Source organism: Meriones unguiculatus, chromosome 11, assembly GCF_030254825.1.
Source record: "Meriones unguiculatus strain TT.TT164.6M chromosome 11, Bangor_MerUng_6.1, whole genome shotgun sequence".
Classification (NCBI taxonomy): Eukaryota; Metazoa; Chordata; class Mammalia; order Rodentia; family Muridae; genus Meriones; species Meriones unguiculatus.
The window spans coordinates 82,261,605-82,289,521 of NC_083359.1; the positions used below are offsets into that span (position 1 = coordinate 82,261,605).

The 27,917-nt window shown below is 39.9% G+C and overlaps 2 protein-coding genes across 4 annotated transcripts; one reads left to right on the top strand and one right to left on the bottom strand.

The window, feature by feature from the left end:
* Positions 1-3,027: 3,027 nt before the first annotated feature.
* Positions 3,028-27,864, bottom strand: Zbtb37 (zinc finger and BTB domain containing 37). Of its 3 annotated transcripts, none has more exons than XM_060364551.1 (4): positions 27,726-27,864; positions 25,360-26,290; positions 23,016-23,115; positions 3,028-15,105 (listed from the first exon to the last, which is right to left on the bottom strand). In XM_060364551.1, the coding sequence occupies exons 2-4, from the start codon at positions 26,286-26,288 to the stop codon at positions 14,620-14,622; spliced, it is 1,515 nt and encodes a 504-aa protein (XP_060220534.1). In that variant the 5' UTR covers positions 26,289-26,290; positions 27,726-27,864; the 3' UTR covers positions 3,028-14,619. The 3 variants fall into 3 exon arrangements, with proteins under 3 accessions (XP_060220534.1, XP_060220533.1, XP_060220532.1); XM_060364550.1 differs by having other exon boundaries at positions 25,360-26,316; positions 27,726-27,851; XM_060364549.1 differs by having other exon boundaries at positions 25,360-26,319; positions 27,726-27,842.
* LOC110560728 (small nuclear ribonucleoprotein F-like) lies at positions 18,450-22,101 on the top strand. Its single transcript, XM_060365004.1, is given in 3 exon segments — positions 18,450-18,498; positions 18,501-18,799; positions 22,096-22,101. Coding segments are annotated over 3 exon segments (354 nt in total).
* Positions 27,865-27,917: the final 53 nt, after the last annotated feature.

A 27,917-nucleotide genomic window follows, 5' to 3' on the forward strand; every position in this document is an offset into this window, starting at 1 on the left:
GAATGATGGAGACACTGCAGTAGGGCAGATGACGATCTGATTTACAGCTGTGGTAGAAATGTCTTCTTACCCTTTGCTCAAAATAACTCATCCACCATTTACCACTTCCCCGCCTTCCCCTTTCGTCCCTTCAAAATCTTAAAGTCCAGTGTGGTAGAATTTGCATAAACATCAACAAGTTTCACAGTACTCCACAGTACTCCAGCTTGAAAACCCTAAGGGGATTTAGACAGTAACTGCTTTCCTATCCTGCCGGAGGCCAGAAGTCTCCTAAGGCTAGGGAGGCAGTTCTCTCCAGAAGCTGCAGCATTCACGCTAGGCAAGGCCAAGGCCTCAAGGCTACTTAGCAAGTGTTCGCATTCTGATGCTAATTAGTTCTCTGCTCTAACTGCCTCTTCCCTTAACCTTCCTTTTGTTTCTATTCACACCACCCATTCTTAAGTCCAAACGATCAGTTACAAGCAACGCAGGAACAGAATTTTCTGTGTGCAGGATAATCCGTGTCTGCTGCACAGAACTTGCCCTGGAAGCATTCTTTCAGCAGCCAGAAGCTGCTTAGTAGTTACTTTGAAAGTGTTTTTCACTTTTTCTGCGGGTGGAACAAGCCTTCCCTCCCTGTTGCCATAGGCGGGTAGGAAAGTGTCACAACCATTACACATCTCTTCTACTCAGGGTAAGAATGGAAGCTGCTGAGTCTCATTTGGGAATTATTGCATTGGGTCTTTAACATCCTAGGACAAAGATGTGCTCATTTCACATACTAGTCAGAAATACTTAAGCCTTGACTGGTTCATTTTATTCAGAAAGAAACAGCTACGGAAAAGTATAAGTTGCTTGATAAAGAGATCCTACCAGGCCAAGAGACAAATACTCAGAAGTGTCCTGATCATCCAAGACAGGATTATTCTTTTCTGTTACGTAACAACACTACCTGTTTTATAGAGAAAAGCAGCCCACAGTTAGCTTGGGAAAGACTTTTCATTTTGTTTGTTTGTTTTCTCCCCCCCGACAGGACATTGAAATGCCGCTCTGTTTCAGCTATCAGAACTGAGCAATCATTTAAGTCAGATATGCAGAGGAAAAGACTCTAGAGAACAGCCCTTGAAACTGCTTTCGTTTATGTATACACACTTTGTACTTGGCACAGAGCTGGATCCATTGTAGAATTTTCCTCCAGACCTATTCTGAGAGGAAAGAGATGAGCCTGAGCTCTGGCCCACTGTCAGCTGTAAGCTGAGAGCCACGCCTATAAAGGTATCTATGTCAAGAAAACTAGCTTCAGGCATTTCCCTCCAGAAGTCCCTTCCATTCCAAACGAATTCTTTCTCTTTAAACAAACAAACAAACACCACAACGAAACAACCCCCCAACACAAACAAACAAACTCCTTCATTTCACTTGGAGCATCTAGGGAGAGAATGAGATGTTACTAGTTTGAGGTTATCCTGCCCACGGTCACAGATGACTACCCACACAGTGATTTCCAGGCCTGGATATCCATCAGAATCATCAGATTTCTCCTGTTGTTAGGGGATGGAACCCAAGGTCTTGGGAACGCCACGCTCTGTACCAAAGCCACACACTGCCCTCCACTCCATTCCTAGGGATCTTCTTAAGCCCAGGTTGCACAGCAAGTCAAATGTGAATGTCTGGAAGGGGTTTCAGGTGATTTTAAATAGGCAACATAAGGCCCAATGCTCACCCAAACCAGGGGAAGAGGGTATGAATCCGTTTCTGTCTACATTCATGAATTTAATGTAACTCAAGAAAAGTACCCGGGCAATTCTTAGTTTGTTTTCTTTTTTAAATTAGTTTGACCAAATAGGCAACAATACTGACAATAATGTATTATTAAGACTTAAGTATGCGTTTAAAGTATAATTTATAGCAGGGCATCAGGGTAGGCTTAGGACAAGACTTTTTATAATAAGCCAGAGGGGAAGTTTCCTAAGCACAAGTAAATTCCTGAGTCTGAAATACTAGCATGGCTTCTAGACTGAGAACTACTCTGTGGTTTAGCAATAATACAGGTGTGAACAGACTCACGTGTTTTCCCCGGCTTTCTCCCTGGAGGACTCACCCTGGATTTAGTCACAAACTGATCACAGTCACTTATGTGGAATGCTTCTCTTCCTACTGGGAATTTCACATGGCCTATATTCCCTACCTGCTTTCTAATACCCAGAGGACAGTGGCAACCCCTAAAGATCTGAAAATGGATAATTCTCTAATTTTCATTCCTACCAGAGAATTGCTGCTGTTAGACATTATAACCAGGACAGAGCAACAGAATGAAAAGGTGAGAAACATTCCAGGACAGGTGAATGTTAGAGTCAACAGCTGCTCCTCACCTGTAACAAACGCTCAAAAGGTGGGTAAGCCGACGTGACTCTGGGAACTAGTACGTCAAGGGGAATTTAGTTGTGACTACGTGGCATTTTACTGTTGAAATAAACTTTTCTGCCATGTACAAAATTCAAGTCTTGACTATTATGACAGTAATTTGGCATTTAAAAGAGCACATCTCTCTTTGGAGTAATTAAAAGCAAAATGGATCATCCAAAAATCCTTGTTATGCACTTGGATGTAAGATGTTGGTGGTAGGCTCACCATCAGGAAATGTTGCTAATACTTCAATCTTTACGAAATGAGCCGCAATGAAAGAACAGTGGTGTTCCGCATCGTTCAAGGAGGCGGGGCCATCTTTAAGAACAAACACAGAAAGTGGATGTGGCGGCACTTGCTGGTGGGGCCAGTGCTTCGGAGGCCAAGGCAGGAACAGTGGGAGTTCAAGGCCAGCCTGAGCTACAAAGCAAGGTCTGGGGTTCTGTCTTGGGAACGTCACAAACAAGCAGCAAAAGTGGAGGGTGAATGAGAAGGATGGAGAGTTTGAGGCCTGCCTGGGAAACACAGTAAAACTCTGCGCATGTGCATGTACACACAGAGCAAAGCTCCTACCTCTACTAGATACCCCTACCAGACAAGTACGTATGGGCAACAAGAATCAAGCATTAATATTTGCATTAATAAGCATTTGTAAAGACTTTATTTTGAGTCTAGCATTCCTTGCTATAGAAAGGTACACCCTATTTCTTCAGCCAGAGGCTCAGAGGTAGAGGAGCTGAAATGTAAATAGTAAAGAATGGGGGTAGGGGAATACAGGGAACTCTTGAATATGCTCAGTATTTAGTGGGAGGTAGGATACTCTACACGGACTTATCTGCCTTCATTAAACACCTTCTCCTCACACAAACACCTGACAACTCACAGCAGTACTGCAGTTCACAGCAAAAGTATGTCCATCCCAACAGCTACTTTCAGTCTCTGTACTGATCTCTAGCCTGTCTCAGGTCGCTATAAGCACATTTCCTTTTTCTTTTGCCAGGGCTTTAAGCACATATTTCACTTTAACACCTACATCTGCTAGCTCTTCAAAACGAGACAAAACCAGATGCACTAACTGTTAGATATGAGATAACATATATTTATAAATAGAAAGTGCAAGAAATAGTTTTCAGCCCAAATACAAAGTTAATAAAAGCTCTCATAGCCTATTATACCAAGAATTTAATTTTTAGTACAACACAGCTAACAAAATGCTTCTATGCTACCAAGATCATGGTGAGTAAATATATTTATTAGCATACATTTATGAATAGACTTTAAGAAAATAGCTAACTTCCCATAAAAGTTATCTGCATGAACTATCATCAGTATACCATTCTGTGTTTAATGCACATGCATATACAATTGAATTCTTTAGTGATATTTTTATTGAGCCATTTTTCCAAAAAGAAAACAGGCTCATTAAAACAAAACTCATTACCAGATTTAGAGTTATTTTTGTAAAAATACTAGAAACTCCGTATAAATTCTAAGTATGTCTGCCATCTGATAGCATTTCAGAGGTGGACTTTCTGCACACTTTCAGTGAGCTCGTTAGTAATTTGGCTTCCAGAGGAAACACATTTAAGCTTTGTTCCCTGCATAGCATCTCTGGTTTTGAATGGTTCTTAACCACTACAGGTGTGTTTCTATGACTTATAGGAAACATCATTTTCAAATGTCATCAGCATCTGCTTGAAGATGAAACTACATGCAGAACCCTAACCCTCAAACAGCGACTACTCACTTGAGCTGTCATGATTGGCTGAAATGGTTTAGACTCGTGATGCTGAAAGGAAAGATTGTCAATCTGTAGGATTCCCCCTTTTCTCATCTTGTTCTCTCCCTCTATGCAACCACCCAAACTTCACAGCACAGAGATTCCAGAGAAGTTCTCCATGAGCCAGAATACAGCATGTGAGTAACAACATAGCGTATCACAGTAAATCTGTCATTTCCTGAAACTGGAACTTTAAAGCTCTGACAAGAAAGGCAGAGATGAGTGGATTTTATCTGGGTGGAAATGAGTATTTTAAAAAGTTTTAATTTAAATTCTATTCTTTTCATTCAATAAAAACTCCCCCTAATCTTTACATGATAAAACCTAATCAATACTGGGCTGGAGCGATGGCTCAGAGATAAGAGCACTGGCTGCTTTTCCAGAGGTCATGAGTTCAATTCCCAGCAACCACACGGTGGCTCATAACCATCTGTAATGAGATCTGGTGCTCTCTTCTCACGTGCAGGTGTACATGCAGACAGAACATTGTATACATAATAAATAAACTTAAAAAAAACAAAAAAACAAAAAAACAACCAACTAATCAGTCTCAACTCTTTGGATATCTAACTACACCACAGTTTTTCTTTGTTTGTTTTGTTGTTGATTTTCCTACTTCCTAGCATTCTGTAAAGTCCTAAAGTAAGCCTTTGGCTTCTAGTGCCCCTCTATTCCTCTAGGCCTCACTTAGCAACAGAGATCACTGTACTATATGAGAATTGGGAAGCCTTTACACTTACTTCTCTGGGACTCTACTCACAGGCTATCTCAAACCTTTTCTTCTCTCAGAACTGTACTGATTTGGGGATAATTAATAGAGTACAATTTATTCTCTACCATCTTCTTCTCAGTGCAGGACTAGTTTAAGTTTCTAGTCTAGTTATTTTAAGTCAGCAAAGCTTTAAATAAGGCATTATAAATCTGACAACTCAAGCCTCAAAAAAACTTCAATGATCCGTGACTTTGAATGAGAGAAGCTGCTAACAATTACTAAATCAGAGACTGATACACAAAACTGGACAACTGACTCTCCTGTAAGAATAGCAGTGAGGATGGGATTAGCCAATTAATCTTGAAGAACAAAATTATATGAGAGAAGTGGTAGAGATAGATACGGGATAAAACAACTATGCAAAACTTACTATCTGGAGCTGGAGATGCAGCTTAGTGGTTAGAGAGACCTCAGTACAACAACCTCTTATGGTCTTAACAATAGGCTATTAAGCCGCACAATAGAAATTCCTGAAAATGTATGTCCTAGGGAATATTTTTGGCTCAGTACGCACACCTATAGTGGCTTCACAGCAAGCACAGCAAAAGGTTGTAACCTAGAACCCAGTACAGAGTGGGGAAGGAATGACTGCTTCAGGAACTTGAAAGAAGGCAGACATAAATGAGCCTTAAACATTTGTCTCATTCTCCTTCTAGATCTTTTACTGCCCCACAGCAGATGAAATAAACGGCTTCAATGGCACTAGTAACTGTTCACAAAAGGTTTAGAAAAAAAATAAAAAACCTAACGTTACCTGTAAACAAATATGATCGAAAATCTCTACATGTGTCTACATACAGTGTTAGGGTTATTTCCTCTCCCTAAGATGTGGACTCCCTCAGCACTGACTCAGGTATGGCAGTGCCTCCATGATGCTATAGGCCTGGCCTCTAAGAAGAGTGGCATCTTTTGCCCAGCTGCCATGTTAAGAAGTCCAACTACCTGCAGGCCGGTGGTGGCTCATGCCTTTGATCCCAGAATTTGGGAGGCAGTGGCAGGTGGATCTCTGGGTTGGAGGCCAGCCTGGTCTACAGAGTGAAAACCCCCCTCAAAAAACAATTCCAACTACCATGGAGTCCCTGAACAGCAGTAAGCACAGGTTTTCATCAGGCATGCATGACATAATCTTGGACCCTCCTGACCAGTCAACCTGCTGCCTCTTTCTTAATTTTAACTTTTCACAAAGTCAAGATTTATAGAATGGTTGTTAAGCCACTTTAGAGTTAAGCTTTATAGTCTGTTGCACAGCAGTAAGAAACCAGAAAGCAGTTTCATTTTTAAAGACTAACTCACGTGACATATTCATAATCAGACCTACCAAGTCGGTAATTCTTCTGAGTAAGCGGGCAATATTCCTACTCAAGTCAGCAGAGAGGCCAACTGGATCATCTTTTGAAAAAAATCTGCTGATAACTTGCTCTTGGGTTATCCAAAATTTTACTTATTTACACGTCTATGGGTGTTTTGCTCGCATGTGTCTTTGCACAATATGCAGTCCCTGAAGAGGCCAAAAGAGGGCTTTGGATGCCCCGGACTGGGATAACGGCCAGTTGTAAGTGGTCCTGTGGGTGCTAGGAACCAAACCCAGGTCCCTAGGAACAGCCAGTGCTCTTAACTATTGATCCATCGCTCCAGCTCCTACTCTTGATTACAAGTTCACTAAAGGAGGAACAATACTAGACACGACACAGGAAGTAAAAGTGATACAGTGGAGGTAGTCTAGATTTGGAATTGGATTGGTAAATACTAGCTCTTCAAGTTAGGTACCCATGGGCTCATCAGTTTTTTCATCTAGAAAATGTGCCATAATTATACTCACAAAAGGCACTAGAGGCTATTCAGAGTATCAGGTGTTAAGATCACCCATGGAAAGACAAAGTGTGTCATTCTGTCTAAAATGAAAGTAACAATAATCACATATATTCCCCCCCCCAAAAAAAAGTCAAGCCATAGTGGCATGTCTTTAATCCCAGCTTTTGGGAGGCAGAGGCAGGCAGAACTCTGTGAGAGTTCAAGGCCAGCCTAGTGTACAAGTCGAGTCTAAGACAGCCAAGGCTACAGAGAGAAACCCTGTCTCAAAAAAAAAAAAAAAAAAATCACAATAGACTGACATGAGGATCAGCTAAATTAATAGAACATAAACATTGTGTTATTACCTCAGAAATGTTTTGACATAACTGCAGCTATGCTAGTAGCACACTGTACAGTAAGACTTTTTAGAACATCTCTCTATATAGAAAAAGTACAAGCTTTCTAAAAAATCATGTCTTAGACTCCCAACAAGTAGGTTTGGGACTCTCAAAAATGGGAAGCCATGTTGGGCATGGTGCAGCATGCTTTTAATCCCAACACTCAGGAGGCAGAGGCAGGCAGATCTCTGTGAGTTCAAAGCAGGCCTGGTATATGTAGTGAGTTCTAGGATAGCCAGGGCTACCTAGAGAGACCCTATCTCAAAAACAAAACACCAACTAAACAAACAAACAACTCCCCTTAAAAGATTGGGAAGCCATAACTAATTAGAGCTGGTTTTGTTTATAAATTCCAAGTATATTGTCTGGTACCAAAAAGTATTTAGTATTTATTTAGTGGAATACAGTCTCCTAAATATTACCTACCAGTGAAGACAAGTAATTGCATGTTTCCACGAGATACTTTAACTTCTGGCATTATGGAATAATTCACATCCTAAGATCCAGGGTATTAAATTAAGGTTTTGGTCACATGTGATGCTCAATATAAGACTCCCTTAACTGGCTGGTACACTTGAGATTCTTCCTCAGGACCTACTCAGTAGACACAAAATAACAAGCATTAGAAAAGTACCCCCCACTCCCTCACCCCACTCTCTGCCTTTTTAAGTTAGCTTTGCTGTTTAAAGCTTCTACTAGTTGATCTACTGGGGTTCTTTTAACTGTGTTAAGAAGTTAAGAACTTTTGGTAAACAAGGGGAAGGATGTGAGATTAGAAATCATTTATAAAAATTATTTTCGTGGGTTGGAGAAATGGCTTAGTGGTTAAGAGCACTGCCTGCTCTTCAAAAGGACCCAGGTTCAATTTCCAGCACCCACATGGCAGCTCATAACTGTCTATAACTTCAGTTCCAGGGATTCTAATACCTTTGTACCAATGCACAGAAAATAAAATTAAATAAATTGTTAAAAAAATTATTTTTGTACCCTCTGTAAAGATAATGTAGATTTCAGATAATATTGTCTTCCCAGCATTGCTGAATGTCATTTGAGAAAAGATGGGTCTTCCAACACAACAGACATTGATGATTTGTACTGACATCTCTAAGGGGTTGAGGTCATCAGCCTTAGCAATAATTACTTTCTTTGTAATGTAACAAGTTCAGGTGTGCTAACATACTCATACTATTCAACTCTGGCTTGTCCTGAGGAAGAAAGCCTACTTATTATCTAAGTACCAACACCAGCTTGGGGAAAAGTACCACTTAAAAATCCTGATCTAGGGACCTGGAGAGATGGCTCAGAGGTTAAGAGCACTGGCTGCTTTTCCAGAGGTCATGAGTTCAATTCCCAGCAACCACACAGTGGCTCACAACCAGCTATAATGAGATCTGGTGCTCTCTTTCTCACGTGCAGGTGTACATGCAGACAGAACATTGTATACATAATAAATAAATAAATCTTAAAAAAAAAAATCCTGGTCCAATGTTAGCCAAATAGGGCATAATTGTATGACAGTTATCTGCATCCAAGTTCTTTCCCTCTGTTACTAAGTGTAATGTGCTCTGGGACACGGTTGATTTAACTTAGATGACTAGTCTGAAACTTAAAATGAGGATTATCTATTCTTCAGAGGCTACATCACATGAAACATAGTAGTATCTTACTGGATAAGAACAAAGAGGTGGTCAGCATGCCTTTAGTTCCAGCACTTGGAAGGCAGAGGCAGACATATCTCTCTGAGTTCCAGGCCAGTCTGGCCTACCTAGGGAGCTCCAGGTCAGCCAGTGCTACACAGTGAGGACCCTGTCACAAAATAAAACAAAAAACTAAACTGAACTAAACTAAAAGTAGCAAAGACATGTCCTGCGTGGAGATTAATGACACATCCCATTTTTATCTATGATGATAGAATTTATAACAACAAATCAAACTCACTATACTGCATTAGCATAGCCTAGAAAACTCTGCCCAGATAAAACTCTGAAGCCCTTGTACTATTTCCAAATGGGGAGAAATCATATTTTCCTCTTGTAAGCATTTCTATGAACACAGTTAAAATTCTACATTTCCCCACATCTTATATATAACAATGAGAATGAATATTCACAAAGCAAATATGTAATGGTCCAATATGTATTTTAACAAGTTGAACAATAACAGATATGCAAGAATGGATCTAAGAAAAATTTGAAATTCTGATGTTTTACTAGGTTTTAAAACATCCAGAAGAAAGAAATAGGAAGATTGGACTTTTTGTTAGTCCACAAATGGACAGAATGAAAAATATTAAAATGAAGGGAAAAGTATAGTTGTCTAATCTAGAAAAACAGTACATTTGATAAAAATCAAAAAACCTCTGTTTTGCTTTTGAGTCTAGAGTCTCACATAGCCCTGGCTATCCATAAACTCTAAGTAGCCAAGGATAACTCTGAACTCCTGCTCCTCATCTTCACCTTCCCTCCCAAGTGCTGGGATTACAGGCAAGAGCTACCACAACCAGTAATATGTATCCACGACAGAAAATGCTTTCATTCTAGGGAGGTTAAATTCACTTATATCATTGTTATGCAAATCAGCTAAAGCAAGGTCAAAAATGGCAAAACTTACTTAAAACAATAAGAGCTTTTGAAACAGGGTACCTATTTAGCCCCACTGTTATATGTGGGAATTTTTTAAAGTAAGAAATACCCTGTTCTAAGCAACAATTTTCTAAACTTAATCTACTTACACCTTTTAGACAATGACAAATCATAATCCTGTTTCCTTTTGGTTTATAATCCATTCTAAATGCCCTTTGGAATGGGATTCAAGCAAAAGAAAAAGCAAGAGAGCTTATGGGATCTAGAGAAGGATGATGCACTCAAGTACCAGATGCAGATACGACTATGAAGTCAAAGCCTCTACCAAACTATGGTAAAGGCAAAATGTTAGAGAAGTAATTTGTAGTTAAATGTTTGGAAGTCAACCAGAGACAGAAAACCTCCTCTGCCACCTTCTAGACACTGAGTACTTTTAGACTTTGTTGGCCATGTACTTCACTTTAGTAAGCACATAGGTGTGCCGATGTACTCTTCTCATGTAAGCAGGTGGACTTTGTATTTGACTTAAGGGCCATGGATTGCCGAACCCTGATCTAACTCAAGCCCTAGGGATCTGCTTTGCTAAGAGCTACACTCAAACTCAGTGGTTTACCTGGAAATAGCTGTTGTTCCTTTTCCTAGCTCTCAGCTATAAAAATATTTTAGTATTTTAAATTCTTTTCCATTGTGGCCCATGTAAAAAGCCCCATTTCCAAAGACTGTTCAATTATGACTCAGTCAATATTCCTTAAATAAATAAGTATACAAATAAGAAAAAGGGCATATTCAGAAGAGAAAATAAATTATGCCTGCTTACATATCTTACAGGATTTAAAATTTTTCTGATTAAGTGCTTTTCTACTACAATTAAGAAGTCTTTTCATTTTCCACTGCTTCTATTTCTTTAAATTAGACCTTCTTGTTTTCAGAGAGGCAGAGGCAGGTGGATCACTGTGAGTTTGAGGTCTACAAAGTGAGTCCAGGACTTCTAAGGTTACACAGAGAAACCCTGTCTTGAAAAACAAAACAAAACAAAAAGAAAAAAAGAAAAAAGAAAAAGATCTTGTTAAACAAAAAGTAATTTACACAAGTTAAAACAAAACAAAACAAAACTAGTATGACTGTGTAAAAGCCATTTCTTGGACAGAGAACCACTCAACAATGAAAATGAAGTTCCAAAAGTCACTCTCCCACCAGACAATCTGACCGCAGCTAGATTTGCTTTGTTGTGAGGCAGGGACAGTCTATACTTACTTCTTATTGTCTTGGGAACAGTTTCACTGATAGCTGGAAACAAACAAAGCAATACAAGAAAAAATTTCCTAACTGCTTTCTTTCTTCTTTGTCCTTTTCAGATTAATTCAGTTTTATGTAGTCAAGACTAGATTTAGCTCTTTAGTACAATAAAATGGAATAGGGGCCAGGTGTGGTGCTGCATGCCTGTAATTTCAGTACTCATGAGGCTGAGTCTGAAGGACTGCTATGAGGTCAAGGCCCTGCTGGGCAATGTGGTGAGGATCAGGACAGCAAGGGGCTACACAGCAAGACCCCGTCTCAAAATATCCAAAACCAAAATAAAACAAAACAAAACAAAACAAAAAAAAAAAAACCAGACTATGGAGTTCCTTCTAACTTACATAAAAGTCAATTCAGTTTAGAGGTAATTATGGTTCTGAGTAAAAGGAGAAGAATTCATTAGGAAGAGCCTTTCTGTGTAAATACAGTGATACTGCCATGTGGGAATGACATCGTTTATACCAGTATCAGAATTCAGAGAGAATAAAGTCTATTTAGAATGAAAACAGATACACATGTGGTCAACTCTCTTTTGCTTTTGCTGAGAATACTGGATAGCTCCTCTGCTTTCCAAGTGCCACTCAGTGGTAACGGTCACTGCATTAAGTTACCTACTGATGATTTAGCTCTCCCTGCTAATACAGTTCCCCTCACAAGGTGACGTGTGCAAGTCAAGATTTGGTAGTTAGTTTCAGCATCAGCTAAAGTCCATTTAGTACACCCTTAATGAGCCTACTGCTGGTATGCACCACTATTGGCTAACCCTTATGACCCTACAGTGATGTCAGCAAAGAAGTAGGACAATGTCACAGTGAATCTGGATAAGAATCCTGAATATTTAGAATGGTTTCACTTCTAACGGAAGATTATTTTTTTGCAAACTTTAATTTGTCTCAAAGGTAGCCTGGTAGAAGTCTCATGAATTTCATGGCTCTGATTCGGCTAATTAGAGGAGAGAACCAGCAAAGAAGATTGGGCTGCTGTGGTTCTAGGACAAGAAACACTATTCACAGTATCAGTACAGTAAAAACCTATTAGAATGAGTGAAAACGGAAGGGAACCCGCCAAACATGCATTCAACAGACTCTACCCCATTCAAGCTGTTTTTGGCTGACCTGGAGGGAGTGCTGTTAAGTGCTTGCAAGTTTCTTTTTATAGAAATTACTGCACTTTACCTTTATAATTTGGTAGTAGTTAAACGCTGCATTTTCTCACAAATAATCTAAAAAGCTAACAATGCAAAAAACAACTTTGCAGCATACAACTTAACTTTTCAAAAGAAGAGTAGACTTAAAATATTTTTGGTTTGCTTAAAAAAAAATTTCCATCTAAAGCAGCATCTTCTGTACATCCCAGCTACCGTATGATCAGTAATGACAAGATCCGTCTACTGAAAGCCTCCAATCCAAGCTAAAAAGTTTCTCTAGAGCTTTAACCCTCCAGTTTTGTGCCACCGAGCACAGTAATCCTTGAGGTGGCTCTAGCAGACAGGTTTCACTCTACCGTGCTGTTGCCCAACTAAGTAGCAAGAAGCCCACTATTATGAAGGATGAGATACTATTCTCCAGTGCTGCTTTTGAGGGCAGGCTCTTCAACTAGAGCAATGTAACACTCCTTCAAAAGATGAATTTCAAAAACAAAACTAAAACAAAACAAAGATGCATTTCTATACTTCAGAAGAGTAAACCTTTCTCTAGTTCTAACAGTATATCTGAGTCTCAGATCGTTTAAAGCCACTCTTTGCACTCCAGTTTCTTATCAAAACTGTCTTTCCCACCTTTCCATATACCACACAGTGCTCACAAGAAAGGAGCACACAAACTTCACATTCTCATAAACGGTGCAGTTTCTTATCAAAACTGCCTTTCCCACCTTTCCAAACACCACACAGTGCTCACAAGAAAGGAGCACACAAACTTCACATTCTCGTAATTGGCTCACTAGTGCAGGTAGGACCAGCCCATCACCCAAAGCTCTTAGAATCATCCGCATCCCTGTACCAAAACAACTACACATTTAAGTATGCTCTTAAAATCATTCTAGCTAGAGACCTCTTCCTATTTGTACTGTAGACGGCAGGCATCTGTTTGCCTGTATTATTTAGCATCCCTCCTTCTCTCTCTGCACGCAAGACAGGCCATATAAAGCTCTACATGTTTGGTAAATTCTTTCAGAGCTGGATTAAGAATCTTAGAAAAATGCAGTATCACAAAAAAAAAAAAAAAAAAGAAAACCCCTTGGAGTTTTAAGTCTTAGGAATGATTATGTAACTAGACCTGATAAGAATTGATCCCTTGCTCATTTATTGCAACATGACTGGGCATGGTATTTTCTTGTAAGTGAAGTGCCCTGTAGTGTATTATAAAAAAAACAAAACAAAACAAAATTCAAAGCTCTTGGAATCACCAGCAATTTTCTAATGGGTTTATGATGCAGGCCCAAGACAGATTTTAAGTGAGGGTCTTCATTGGATTGAAAATATAAGGTACAAAACATGTAGAAGGAAATGAAATGTGGTTGCAATAAGAACAATAGTGTTGAATCTCCAACTATAAGATTGCAGGAAAAAACTGTTTAAAAACATCATATAAAAGTTATCAAATGTGGAGACCTGTGGATTTAAAAATACAATCCAGCCTCATTTCACTGGAAAGTGGTATTTCCAGTACAATATTGCTGTTATATGAAACTAGGAGCTGAAGAGGATGAACTTTTGGTAGTCAGCCTAACAGGTTAATCCACAGAACTAGAAACATCTTTCTAACACCCAAAGATGTATGCAAGTGCTATGGTTTACAAACACCAAACAGGAAGTTGCACTTCACCTCTGTGCTGTACAGTATTTGCAAAGCACAAAAGCACTTCCTTCCCTGCTCCTCTTTCTCAAGCACCCACGTGAAGAAGTGCCCACTGTAATGCTTGGCTGCTCATTTTACTTCTCTGTGCCTAAAGTGCTTCAGGTGACACTGCCCGCTAGAATGCTGCTCCACGGTAGCTGATCACATCAAACAACCAGGCAAGGTATTAGAAGCCTTGACAGGGCAAGAGCAATTATAACCTTTTAGAGTATTAAGAACCACCAGTATCCAGCCCCCCTTTTTTTTCTTCCTTAAATTGGAAATGCATGCTCTGGCAGGGTAAAGGAAGGAAAGATTCCCCTTTCTCACCATGGTGACTACCTTTCCCTCTTCTGATAGGCTGTGTCAGTTGGCCAAAGATCCTGTTGCTTTTTGTATTTTTTTAGATCTGGGTTTTAACCCTTCAAGATGATATGGACCTAAGTACAATGTTCAATCATGACTGGTAGATAAATGACCATTCATTGATCAGTTTTGTTAAAAACATTTTTTTTTTCTTATAAAGTTAACAAACCAAGGCTGTTGATCCCTGAATTAGAAGCTGATTTGCTTGATTATTTTCCAAAGTGTGAGGTGGAGAGAGGAGAAGAGCCTTTAGTGCTTTCTGCATGTTGGTCTTCTAATTTGGCAACACCATAGAAACATCTTCTAGTAGAGCGATGTGGCATTTTGTGAATCTAAGTACCAGCCCATGGTCCTGATAGGGGCTGGTAACGGCCCAAAGGGGAAGAGGGTCTGCCCCCTCCCCCTCCACGTTTCAATCTGGCCCAGTAGTAGACACTGAGCCCTGGGCAGATTCCCCAGGAGCAACTGTTTCTTCGTGAGAAGGTGACCCTTCTTCAGCTTGCCGAGATGTGACAGTTGTCTCAGGAGAAATGCTATGAGGCCCTTCCAGGGGTATACAGCCAGGGTGGTTTTTTCGAAAGTGCTGATTCAAGATGGCCTGAAAGGGGAAACTTTTGCCACACACATGACAGTGAAAGGGCTTGTTGCCTGTGTGCTTTCGGATATGATATTCCAGCTGATCTTTCCGGGTATACTTTTTCCCACACATGCGGCAGACAAATGGTGTGATTCCCATATGCAGGCGCATGTGGCGGTCCAGACTTCCCTTTTGGTTGAAAGATTTGGCACAGTAGATGCAGGTGAGTCGGGGATTATACCGGAACCACCGTTCAGATACTTCCTGTTCTCGGAGATACTCCACATAGCCGCTTACTCCCATCATAGCTGACTCCTCTACCTGAGGCCAGAAAAAGAACCTACGTGAATATTACATAACATTAAGCATAGTTAAAAGCAACCCAATCTACTTGTACCTGTTCTAAGATGTATGCTTCTCTGTATCTATGCAGTGTAAGGAATAGAATACAGGGCCTTGTGGAAGCTAGGCAAGTGCTCTATCCCTTAGTTAAATCCCTAGTCCATCTACACTTATAATGGAGAGCCAAAAGAGAGGTTTATTACTACACAAAAAGTACAGATATTAACATAATAATGAAAAAGGAATTCTGAGAGTATTATTCCATTGCTATAAAAAGTGCAATGCAAAGTTCTGACTTGTGAACTGGGTACTTATTAAGCCTTTGCTATACTTGGGAAGTAAAAACAACAGGATTAGGAGTTCAAAACTACCTTTGGCCACATAGGGAGTTGAAGAAAGGCCTGGACAACATGTGACATGCTTCAAAACAAAAGCCAAACCAAAACCTTCTGCTTATTGCTATTTTATAGTAATAGGAGAATATGAGCCCACAATCCTATCCCTTGATTCTATCCTTACTACTGTATTCTAAACAATCAACTACAGAGTATATACAACTTTTTGTGACGAAAATGTTCTATAATTTGAACTACTCAATGGAGTAACCACATGGCTATTAGGATTTGTCATATGCCTAATGCAACTGAGAAAAAAAATTTCAATTACTTTTAACTAATTAAAGCAAAAATTCAAACGTGGCTTTTGTCTACTACATAAGAAAGTATAGAATATATAAAGGCAAATACAATAAAATTTCACTCATGATACTATCATTACCATGTTAACCAGCAGTAGCTAGCTTTATACTATATATGTATATATGATGTATAGGCAATAATGTAATATACCAGCACATCATTATCATTCTAAAAACTAAAAACAATTTTTCTACTTTCTAGTATTTCATGTGGATGGGTGTTTGGCCTGCATGTATGTCTATGCATCATGTGCCTGGTGCTCTGGGAGACCAGAAGTGGGTGCCAGGGCTCCTAGAACTGGAGTTAACAGACAGTTGTGAGCTCCATGTGGACACTAGGAATTAAACCTGGGTCTTCTGAAAGAGCAGCCAGTGCTCTTAACCACTGAGTTATTTCTCCAGCCCCTAAAAACTAACAAGCTTTACCTGACTTCAGAGTACAGTGGTTGAAAACATGGGACTTTTTCATCTGACAACTGGAAGGATAAGAATATATTCCTTTAAACAACTAACTTACAAAGTTTGGGATTGGGCTCCAGAAAATGGCTCAGTCGTTAAGAAACATATGCAGAATTTGAAAAATAATAAAGCTGGGTATAATATGCATGTCTTTAATCTCAAAACTTAGAGGCAGAGGCCGATGGAGCTCTGGAGTTCCAGGCCAGCTTGGCCTCCACAACTACATAGCCAGACTCTGTCTTAATAGACAGTGATAATAAAAAAGTAAAATGAAACAATAGAAATAAATCTTAAAATGTTTGGAGTGATTAACACTTTTAGCTCAAAATTTTATGTTAAATACCACCAATCAGAAACTACTAATTTAATTCTTTTTTTTGCCTGCTGACTACTAAAGTCATTAAAGTTTCTCTGACCTGGAACTCACTTTGTTGACCTGGCTAGCTAAAATTAATTTTAAAACAAAATCCTGTAGGAAATAATTACAACGAGGGCTGCCTTGAAAAATCAAAACCAAAACACCACCAAAAATATATATAAATAAAATAATTTCTTTTACTTTTTATTTGTCACTTTGATACGTGGTATTCTACAGCCTTGGCTGACTTCTCTATGTAACTAAGTCTGGCTTCGAACTTAAAGTGCTCCTGCTGACTCAGTTTCCCAAGTGCTGGGATTACAGGGGTTAAACAACTACACCTGAAAGGCTCTACACTCTCTAAACAAGTATCCCATGTACTTGACATGGACTTTGAAGTTTCCCATCACTTCAATCTTTAATTGCTATCAGATACTCAAAGAACTGAAAACAAATTAAAAAATCATTAATATTATTATCTTTTTCGAGACAGGGTTTCTCTGTGTAGTCTTGATCCTGGACCTGCTTTGTAGACCAGGCTGGCGTCAAACTCACAGTGATCCACCTGCCTCTGCCTCCCTGAGTGCTGGGTTTAGAAGTATGTGCCAGCCACTGTGCCCAGCTTTTTTTTTTTTCGGTATGTGTGTGTATAGTTTTACTAATGTTATTTTAAAGATCTTCAAAACTGGGAATTTTAGCTGTCCCCTTAAAATGGAAGTTTCATAAGCAACCAAATAACTTCCTATTTAGTAGATATATCCTTCATAGTTTATGGTATTTGCAATGACAAACTATGGAATACTTATTTTAGAATCATTATATTCAAGTAAAACTGACAAGATAATGTCAAAGATATATACAGTTAGAAAGTCTGCTTCCAAGGTGACCTCAATTTAATAAAAACCACAAAATCAGGGGCTGGAGAGATGGCTCAGTGGTTAAGAGTACTGACTGCCCTTCTAGAGACCCCAGTTCAATTCCCAGCATCTACATGGCAGCTCACAATTGTCTGTAACTCCTATTCCAGGAGACACCCTCATACAGACACTGTAGGTAAAACACCAATGTACATTAAAAAAACAAACAAACAAAAAACAAACAAACAAAAAAAACAACAACAACAAAATCAAACAGGAAAGGAGTAATTTGTATGAAATAGTAGAGAATCAGGAGAATTTAAGAGGCAGAGGATTTTCTTCAGTACAGAGTGCTTGCCTTCCTTCCTTCCCCACCCCAAAAGAAGAAGAAAAATGATGGCAGTGTGTAAAATGCTTTAACAGTAGTTTAAGAAAACACAACAGATCAAAGAACACTGGACTGATTAGGGTAGGTAGAACTTGGGAATGGGGCTTTACATGGACTCAGAAGAATGAGGAATCTCAGTGAAAACGAGAAAAATTTGAAAGGAATTTAGCATGCACTGAGAAGTCTATAGACAAAACAGACAGTGAATGCTGATGAGCAGGTGGACAGCTGAGCTTGAAAAACTGTAAGTTAGATGCAAAATTAGGCCAAGTATTTTTAACCTCCCAGTGGTAGCAGAAAATGATTTTAAGACCTAACTTGGGCAATCAGTTCCAGATTCTCCCTTTATAGTCAGGAAGTCCAGTCTATGAAGTTAAAAATCTTTTACGATATTTATTTATTTGTATGTTTGTACATGAACCATGTACACAGAAGTCAAAACACATATTTTTTTTTTTTCCTCTTAGCATTGGTCAGCTCTGCCTAGCAGCAGCTGTTCCACTCACCAAGGGCCAGACACGGAGGGTTGGAGGCTAGAGGGGCTCACTGCTTGCGATTTTCACAATGAGTTTACCCCCCAATCCCAAGCCTTTTCTCAACTGACTGACAGGGAAGCAGTGATGGTAAAACTTAGGTGGGGACTGGAATACGAGGGCTACCTGGTCTCTGTAGATGGCTGCATTAACATGCAGCTTGCAAATACAGAAGATGGGGCATTGTCTGGGAATCTGGGTGAAGTTCAAATAAGGTATAATAATGTCCTTCATATCAGAGGTGTTGAAGAGGAGGCAGAAGATGGGGAAATGAGAAAACAGCATCTCTGGGGAAACTGTTATATATATGTATTCATATACAATAAAGATCTGGTTTTTTTTGTTTGTTTGTTTGTTTTTTTCTTTCGAAAAAAAAAAAAAGTCAAAAGACAACTTGAGGGAGTCTGTTCTCTTCTTCCAACATGTAGGTCCTGGGCATGGCCCTCAGAATGGAACTCATCAGATTTAGCAGCAAGTGCTTTTATCTGCTGATCTAGCTTGCTGGCCCTGACTTTTTTTTTTTTTTTTTTTTGGTTGTTGTTTGTTCATTTGTTTTTTAAGGGTTAGAGTTCAAATCCAAGGCCTCATAAAATTCTTTTTTTTGAAGTGCTGGGCATTGAGCATATGTTTCCTGTCTTCAGTGCAGGCATTTTACCAGAGCAGCAGTTCCAGTATTTCAATGCATCAGTTTTCTTTTTTTTGCTCATACTAATGTAAGTTGGCCAGTGAGATCTCTCAGCAGGCAGAGGTGCCTGCCTCCAAGCCTGACAACTGAAAGCTGAGTCCCAGTGACCCACAAGATGGAAGAGAACCAACTCTTGCCAGTTGACAGCCACAAGCTTTGTGGCATGCATAAGTATACATCCACACATATGCGCAAAAGCAATAAATGCAATAAAATATATAAAATTTTGCCTTACTTTGGTCTTTTATGGTACAGGAAAATGACTGGTAAATGGACTTACTATAATGTAATTTATCCTTCACAGCATTTCTAGACATTTCTTGTTTGTTTGTTATGGCTGGAGAGATGGCTTGATGGTTAACAGCACTGCTGTTCTTCCAGGGGACCTAAGTTCAGTTCTCAACGCCTACATCACGTGGACTTCTTAGGCACACACAAAAGCGTGCACACACGCACACAGACATACACACACAGACACACACACACACACACACACACACACACAAAGTGAGAGCGGGGACAGGAAGACAGAGTATGTGTGTGGTGTGTATGAAGATCAAAGGACAACTTACAGGAATCAGTTTTGTTCTTTCAATATTTGGTCCCATGTTGTCAGGCCTGGCAGTAGTTGCCTTTACCTAATGAGCTATTTCATAGCATTATTTATATTTTATTTCTTTCCAGACTTTATCTTTTGCTTTAGCCAGGTAAATACCCTTGTATATTTACAATATGATCTCTATCCTAGTTGAAATTAAAAACTACATCTAGGCTAGGCACAGTGTTGTACTCTTGTTCCAGCATTTGGGACGCTGAAGAAAAACCCAGAAACATTTAAGTCCTGGCAGAGCAGTGCATACATAACAGTAGCCCCAGTTGCTTGGGAGACTAAGGCAGGCAGATCTTTAACCCAAAGTGTTTAAGAACAGCCTGGGTAACATATTTTTCTACCTCAAAATAGGGGAGGATGGAGCTAGAGGTATGGCTCAGTAATTAAGCATTTGTTGCTCTCTTAGAGGACCTGAGTTCTGTTCCCAGTACCCACAACCTCCTGGAACACCTGGTGCTGTCTTAGGTTACTATTGCTCTGACCAAACACTATGGTCAAGACAATGTATTTAATAAAGCACTGAACTGGGGGCCTGCTTACAATTTCAGAGGGCTAGTCCAGGATCATCACGGTGGGGATCGTGGCAGCAGGCAGGCACGATGCTCAAGTAGAAGCTGAGAGTTCACATCTGATCCAATTCTCAGGCAGGAAGCAGAGAGTCAGATGGCCTGGTGTTGGCTCTGGAAACCTCAAGGCCTACCCTCAGTAACACACTTCCTCCAACAAGGCCATACCTTCTAACGTTTCCACAACTGAGGGCCAAGCATTCAAAACCGAGCCTCTGGGGGCCATTCTCATTCAAACTACTGCAGGTGCCAAGGCCCTCTTCTAGCTTCTGCAGGCACTTGTACTCATGTGCACAAAACTACACATAGATACACAGATAATTAAAAATAATTTCTTTTTTCTTTCTTTCTTTCTTTCTTTCTTTCTTTCTTTCTTTCTTTCTTTCTTTCTTTCTTTCTTTCTGAGGAAGAAAAGGGAAGGAAGATGGAAACTACATTTAAAATATGTTTAGTTAGAAGAAAAAAAAATCTACATCTGGGAAGACAGATCAAACAGTAAAGTGCTTGCCAAGCCACACACAAATTAGGACTGCGTTGAATCCCTAGAACTGCATCTGGGAAGGCACAAATTAACAGGATTCCCTGGATAACCTGCCTAGCCAAGTCTTTGAGTCTAAGGACAGCAAGATACCCTTTCTCAAGAAAAAAGGGTGCACTATCTGAGGTCTTCTTCTTCTTCCTCCTCCTCTTCCTCCTTCTTTTTGGTTTTCCAAGATAGGGTATCTCTGTGTAGCCCTGGCTGGCCTGGAACACATTCTGTAAACCAGGCTGGCCTCAAACTCAGAGATCCACCTGCCCCTGGCTCCTGAGTGTTGGGATTAAAGCCTTGTGCTACCACTGCCCACTGTGAGGTTGACTTTTAGCCATCATATATACATGTGACCACCCTCTACACATGTGCCTTCACATACAAATACACAAATCTGTTTAAACGTACTTTAATTATGTGGACACTAAGTCAATTACATGCATAGTAAGTCTAGTAAGCACTTATACTCTTTTTGTGTGTTTGTGTGATTAGTCTATAAGGTTGTTAAGATCTGCCCTTATCACTGCATCTATTTGCATAACTAGCTACCTTTCTTTGTTATACCAGATTTGACAGATAGGGAGAAAAAGCATTCTAATTACTTTTTCCTCTTATCTCTCACTCGCTCTCTCTCTGTTTTGTTTTTTGGAGACAGGGTTTCTCTGTTTCCTTGGCTGTCCTGTCCTCACTTTGTAGACCAGGCTGACCCTGAACTCACAGAGCTCTGCCTGCTTCTGCCTCCCTGAGTGCTGGGATTACAGGCGTGTGCCACTGTACCTGGCTCTTAACATTTTCTTTACCACTCAATGAAAACAACAACAAAAAACATCAGAAAGTATTGGCACACATCTATAATCCCAGCCCAAGAGAGGGACAATCAGAAGGGTCACGTTTGAGGTCAGCCTGGGCTATAGAGACCCTGCCTCAAAACAATAACAAAACCCTTCAAAACTAAGAAACTTAGTTTCTTACTGCTATTGGTATACCAATATACACAACAAATCAGTGGTTTAGATAACAAGAAATTATAAAAAATTAGTTTTTTTTTTTTTTGTTTTTTTTTTTTTTTTTAAGACAGGGTCTTACCATGTAGCCCTGACTGGCCTGGAATTTGCTATGTAGACCAGATTGGCTTTGAAATGACAGCGATCCATCCACCTGCCTCTGTTCCCCAGTGCTGGCATTAATGTCATGCATTACTATGCCTAGCAATACAATCTCAACCTACTTGTATTTCCTTTTTAAGGGCTAAAGTGTCTAATTTGTTGTGTTTTATATGGTCTGCAGCTTTGAAAATTAATCCTCAATGACTAGTATCTGTAAAAAACAAACAAAAATGTCAACCAACCACTTAGCTAAGGAGAGTTGGAAAGAATACAGAAGAGGCCATTCTCCCAAGATTTTGTTTTTAAGATGGGGTTTTACTCTACAGCCCTGGCTGGCCTGGAATTCATTAAGTAGCTCAGGCTACTCAAATTTGCAGCAATCCTGCCTGTTTCCCAAGTGCTGGGATTGCAGATGTGCACCACCACATCCAGCCCTTAGGACTTTATAGTATGGTGTAATATGATTTAGGAAGTAAATAAAGAAAAAGATATGTTCACACACACACACACAAATACACAAGCAATATGCTTATACAGATACACAAACAAATATTATATACACTATCAACTACGTACATATATATATATATATATATATATATATATATATATATATATATATATTCTCTACCTAACCCAAATCAAATTATTTTTAATCCAGGTTCTAAATGACCCAAAGGTATGTAACATTCGGGAGTTAATTTTACTCTCATGTTTACAGGTATATTCCTATAACCAGGAAAAAGTTCCACATTTAGAAAAAAAAAAAAGACTTATTTTTATGTGTAGGAGTGCTTTGGCTACATGCACACATGGGACGCGTGTACCTGGTGTCTGCAGACGTCAGAACTGGAGTTACAGACGGTTGTACACTGGCAAGTGCTCTTAACTGCTGAGCCACTATTCCACCCTCACTCTGTTAATTTTTTCTTTCTCAAATTCTAATTCTAGAATGCTCACAGCAAGATTAAGGAAAATCTAATATTTATCAAATCCAATATTTAACAGGGCCACTGCTGTTTCTCCTACACCTTTCTTTCTTATTCATTTATTCAGTGAGAAGTTCTTCAACACAGCAAACCTGAGTCCAAAACAACATACCTGGGAGCTAAGGTGCTTAGGCTCATCCATTCTCCCAGGAGACTCACTTCTGGCTCTGTGTCTTTCTGTCATGGAAACAACACTGCCGGAGGGGCTAAATCTGTTGGAAGAGGAGCATAAAGGGGACCAATAGACAAGGAGTGTCAAAGAACTTGAATACTGTTTCTACGCTATCTTATAGCTGAGGAATGAAACTAAATCATACAGAAATATTTTCAAAGTGACAAAGCAAGTAGACCCCTATGAGAAGGTAAAGCCCTCTACCCTAACAGCTACTGAAAAGGGGGTAAAAATGTAATAAAACCCAGTCTGTAGTTCTGTTTTGCTTTATGAGCTATGGTCTTGCTAGCAAGCCTTGGGTGGCCTGGCACTCACTACACAGGTTAGTCTCCAAGGCTGTGTTCCTCAACCCATAGCAATCCTTCTGGTTCAACCTCCCAAGTGCTAAGATTCCAAGCATGGTCCATGGTGCCTGGCAGTTTTGGTTCTTTTATGTGACTTATTGAGCTTTTGGTTATTCCTTCTTTTATGGTAATCTATTCATAGTTTATATAGATTAAAGATTATAATTGGGGCTGGAGAGATGGCTCAGAGGTTAAGAGCACTGGCTGCTCTTTCAGAGGTCCTGAGTTCAATTCCCAACAACCACATGGTGATAGCTCACAGCCATCTATAATGAGATGTGGAGTCTTCTTCTGGTGTGCATGTGTACATGCAGATAGAAACATTGTATACATAATAAAGTATTAAAAAAGATTATTACTATTACTTTTTGCATTTAAGAAGGTATTTCTTCTGATATAGTTCTAATGCAGGAGGACAACAGTTACCATGCACTTGGGATGAATATGTTCTGTCCTCAAGAATACTTATAGACTATTAAGGTCACATCAAATCAAGAATACCTAAGTGGTTAAAAAATCCTCAATCTCTGCATCAACAGCTATAAACCAAAGAAATGAGTTAGTTGGTTTTAATTGTTTTCAAGATAAATTTCACTTATTTATTTATGAAACATGTATATGCCATAGCATGTGTGTAGAGGTCAAACAATAACTTACTAGAGTTCATTCTTTCCTTCTCCTATGTATGTGCCAGGGACTGAAATCAGATGGTTATGCTTGGTTCTAAGTGCCTTTTCCCATTTCAAACTATTTTAAGCAGGGGAAAGAATAAGCCAGTTTGTAGTTCTAGTGCTTGGTAGCCTGAGGCAGGAAGAATGCTTGAGTTTGAGGTTAGCCTAGGCTACATAGTAAGCTATGTAGCCATCCTGAATTACGGAGTGAGACCCTTTCTGAGAAAACACCCAAACATGAGCCGGGCAGTGGTGCCATACTCCTTTAATGCCAGCACTCAGGAGGCAGAGGCAGGTGGTTTTCTGTGAGTTGAGTTTAAGGACAGCCTGGTTTACAGAGCGGGTTCTAGTATATCCATGGCCACAAAAAGAAACCCTGTATGGAAAAAAAAAACAAAAACAAAAAACCAAAACCAAAACCAAAAACACTCCCAGATACAACTACTACAAAAAAATAAAAACATGGTGGCTCATGCCAGTAATCCCATCACTTAGGAGGTTGAGGGAGGAGGACTACCCTGAATTCTAGAACAGCCTGGCCCACAGAAACCTTTTTCCCAAAAAATAAATGAAAATTAAAGAACATAAAATATTACCAATATAAACTAGAAACATTTTTCTTTCAATTAACTAGATGAAAGCCAGTGCTATTTCCATCAAAAGGAAATGTTCTAACAGATCCAGTGTATTAGGAAGAAACCAGTCAAGACCAAGGTTATGGCAGCACCTGGGGTAATAGCAGCTTCAATGGAAACATCACTAGCTTATACTTGAAAAACATTAAAAAACCTTTTCTCTGGGATTACTGAACTGTATTTACTCTAACTTGAAAAAGAACAATTACTGACAGTAACAGACTTTCTCTAATTTGGTAGGTAAGGGCAAAGAGAAATACACAGTGCTACAAGGGAAGTAAACCCCCCCAGGGTTACCTACCCATATGATGCTATATAGTGAGAAAGGGCAATGTTACCAGACTGACTACAGCTGCCTGACCAGGATGAGAGAGCCCTGGCAATTGCTGACCTAGAGCAGCTGCAGTGCTATTCTGATTCACAGAAGTGGCTGATCTTACACAGCTCTCATACATCGTGAATACTTCAGAACTATGTGCCTCCTGCTTTGAAAACAGTGCGAGTCTTCTGGCATATGCCCAGTCGCCCAAAGTAAGCTGAATAAGAACATCAGGAAAGAAAGATGCTGTCTGTAACACAGAGAGGGCTCATTTAATGTCTGCACAATAGCTTTAAATGGGGAAATGAAACTTACCTGTCAACTTCACTGCTGGTTGGCCGAGCTACCTTGGCTCCTGAAGACCCTAAAGTGTAACTTTCCTGTCCAACAGAACCATGGCCTGTGGTGTCAATCACCATGGCTGTGACTTCCTCTGCACTACTCCCATCTTCTCCAGAAGGCTGATTCTCTGGCCCAAGCCACTCTTCCAGATTTTCAGTTTTGATGTGCACTGCTCCGAGAACCCTAACTTCATCTCCACTCCGGGAACCCTGGTCTGCTATTCCTGTTTCCACATACCACTGCCCTGCTCTGTTGATTCGAAGAATGGGCTCCCGGCTCTCTACATCAGAGCTCTGTTCAATTATCTGAGGACTGGTGGACTCCTCATGGGGGCTGAGCTCTCTGATGTCCAGCACAGCACTGACCTGTCCTCTCCAGTTTCCCTTTGTGGTGTTATGCCGTGGACTGAGTGAGCGGTTTAGCGTCGGTGTAACCCTGTGGGACTCTGGAGGTCTCTCTTGATGCTTTGTCCTTGTCTGACTTAGTTCTGCTTCAACCTCAGCCACATTAATTTTGAAGTGAATGCCCTCTAGGATCTGTGTACATTTGTCTATGATATGCTGCATCTGCAGAAAACTAGCGGCTGTCAGGTAGCTGATGATATCTGCTAGTTGCAGGCATATCCGCCCTGTGTAACAGAAAGAAAGGAGCTGTTCAAAAACAGTAGGGTTCTTGATGACAGAAATGGACACAGTACTCATTTCATTCAAGGACATGTGATCCCGGAAATAAGGGGAGCTGGCAGCCAGTACTACTTTGTGAGCCCGAAAAGCTTGTCCTTGCACATTGACCACAATATCACAGAGACGGCCTTGCATGCGCAGCTGGTTGAGATGGCTCAGTACGGAGTTGCTGAAGTCAGGAATCTCCAATTGTATGTTCCCACTTTTCTCCATGGTCATGCCTGTAAGTACAGGCAGACATTCAACCCTGCTGAAAGAGCAAACCCTATTCTTAGTAGTAGTTTTACTCCCTTTGTGCGAGTTCAAATAGCCCTAAAAAATTTAAATCTTCTAACAAGGACTGCCAAGTACATATATGTTATGTTAGTGCCTGGGACACTGAGGCAGGAGAATCATAAGTCTGGGCTATATAAGTGAGACCCTGTCTCAGGAAAAAAAAAAAATCTCCTTGTACAAACATTCCTTCCTTATGTTTGGATGTAGAAATAGGACTGTGAGCAGGTGTTTTGTTAGTTGCAAGGTCTTACTTTAAGGCTGGCCTCTAACTTGTGGGAATTCTTGTGATCCCACCTCCCGAGAACTAGGATTAGTGTGAGCCCCTAAGCCTGGCACAAGGTGTTTTAAGTTCACAGTAAGATGGAATTAACACAAAAAATGTGCCTGCTAGACCACTAAAAATTCAAGCTACAACCATACTTTATTAATAAGCTATATAGCACAAAGATAGGAGTTCATCAAGAAGGGCATTAAACACAAGGTATTTTTCATACTGAATATAAAAATCCATGTCCGTTTTTGGAGGAGGAAATAAATTTTTGAAGAAATGTAATTATATACAGGTTGATTATAATTTATGTGTGGCACAGGTTATGACTATAAAGTAACTAATATCCTACCTTTTTTTTTTTCCTGAGACAGTGTTTCTCTGTGTAGCCCTGGCTGTTCTATAATTTGCTCTGTAGACCAGTCTAGCCTTGAACTCAGAAATCTATCTGCCTCTGCCTCCCAGGATTGCCTTTGGAGTGCTAGAATTAAGCCCCTACACCTGGCATTTGTTGGTTTGAGACAGGATCTATATAGCTTTGGCTATTCCTGGAACTATGTAGACCGGCTAGTCTTCCAATTCACAGGGATGTGCGATCACCATGCTAGACTTGCCAGTATTTTTAAGTTTACCAACTGAAGCGTCCACTTTTTGGATATGGGACTCTGAGGTGAATGATCTATAGGTTAAGAAAAATTCCACAGCCCTGTTAGCATTCAATTAACATGCAGAGAACTTGGAGCTTAGTTTCAAGATTTAGCAAAAACTAAGTAAAACTTCTACACAACAAACTGTAACTTTGGAATTCCAAAGTGGTGATACTTCAATTAGGAAAGTTGATTCCCCACAGCTGACAAAAATAAAAGCCCCAAATTTTACACTAAAAGTTTGCAACTTCATCAAATAATCACAATTAGTTGAGGGTAGTTCGGATATATCACAATGACTTACAGGTTTAGGCTCCCCGTGCATCCAATTTAATTTCTAAATTTATGAGACTATACAGCACACCAGGAAGTTGTCCTGACAAGCTCACATAACCACCTCGCATTTACAACACACTTATTGAGTAAACAGGGAAGTGCAAACACTGCAACTTTAACCACTCTGACCTTTTTCCAAAGCGTTATTGTTTGTTTTGAAACTTTTAATCCATTAAGAGCCTCTGTCGATGCCATCACGAATTCAGATGTATATTTTGGAGCCTACACCACGCCTTTTTGTTTGCTCTCTCCAGCAATTCCCCAGTGAGGAAGAAGCCCCTGGAGTAAAAGTCTTTCTCTAGCGTCGGCACTGGAGGGGCG

Excerpts from the sequence above, each read along its gene's own strand:
- Zbtb37 (XM_060364551.1), bottom strand. The coding sequence starts at position 26,288 with ATGACCATGGAGAAAAGTGGGAACATACAATTGGAGATTCCTGACTTC. Across the intron at positions 23,116-25,359 it reads ACCAGCAGTGAAGTTGACAG|ATTTAGCCCCTCCGGCAGTG; the intron begins GTAAGTTTCATT and ends CTCTTCCAACAG. Across the intron at positions 15,106-23,015 it reads CTAAGCACCTTAGCTCCCAG|GTAGAGGAGTCAGCTATGAT; the intron begins GTATGTTGTTTT and ends TTCTGGCCTCAG.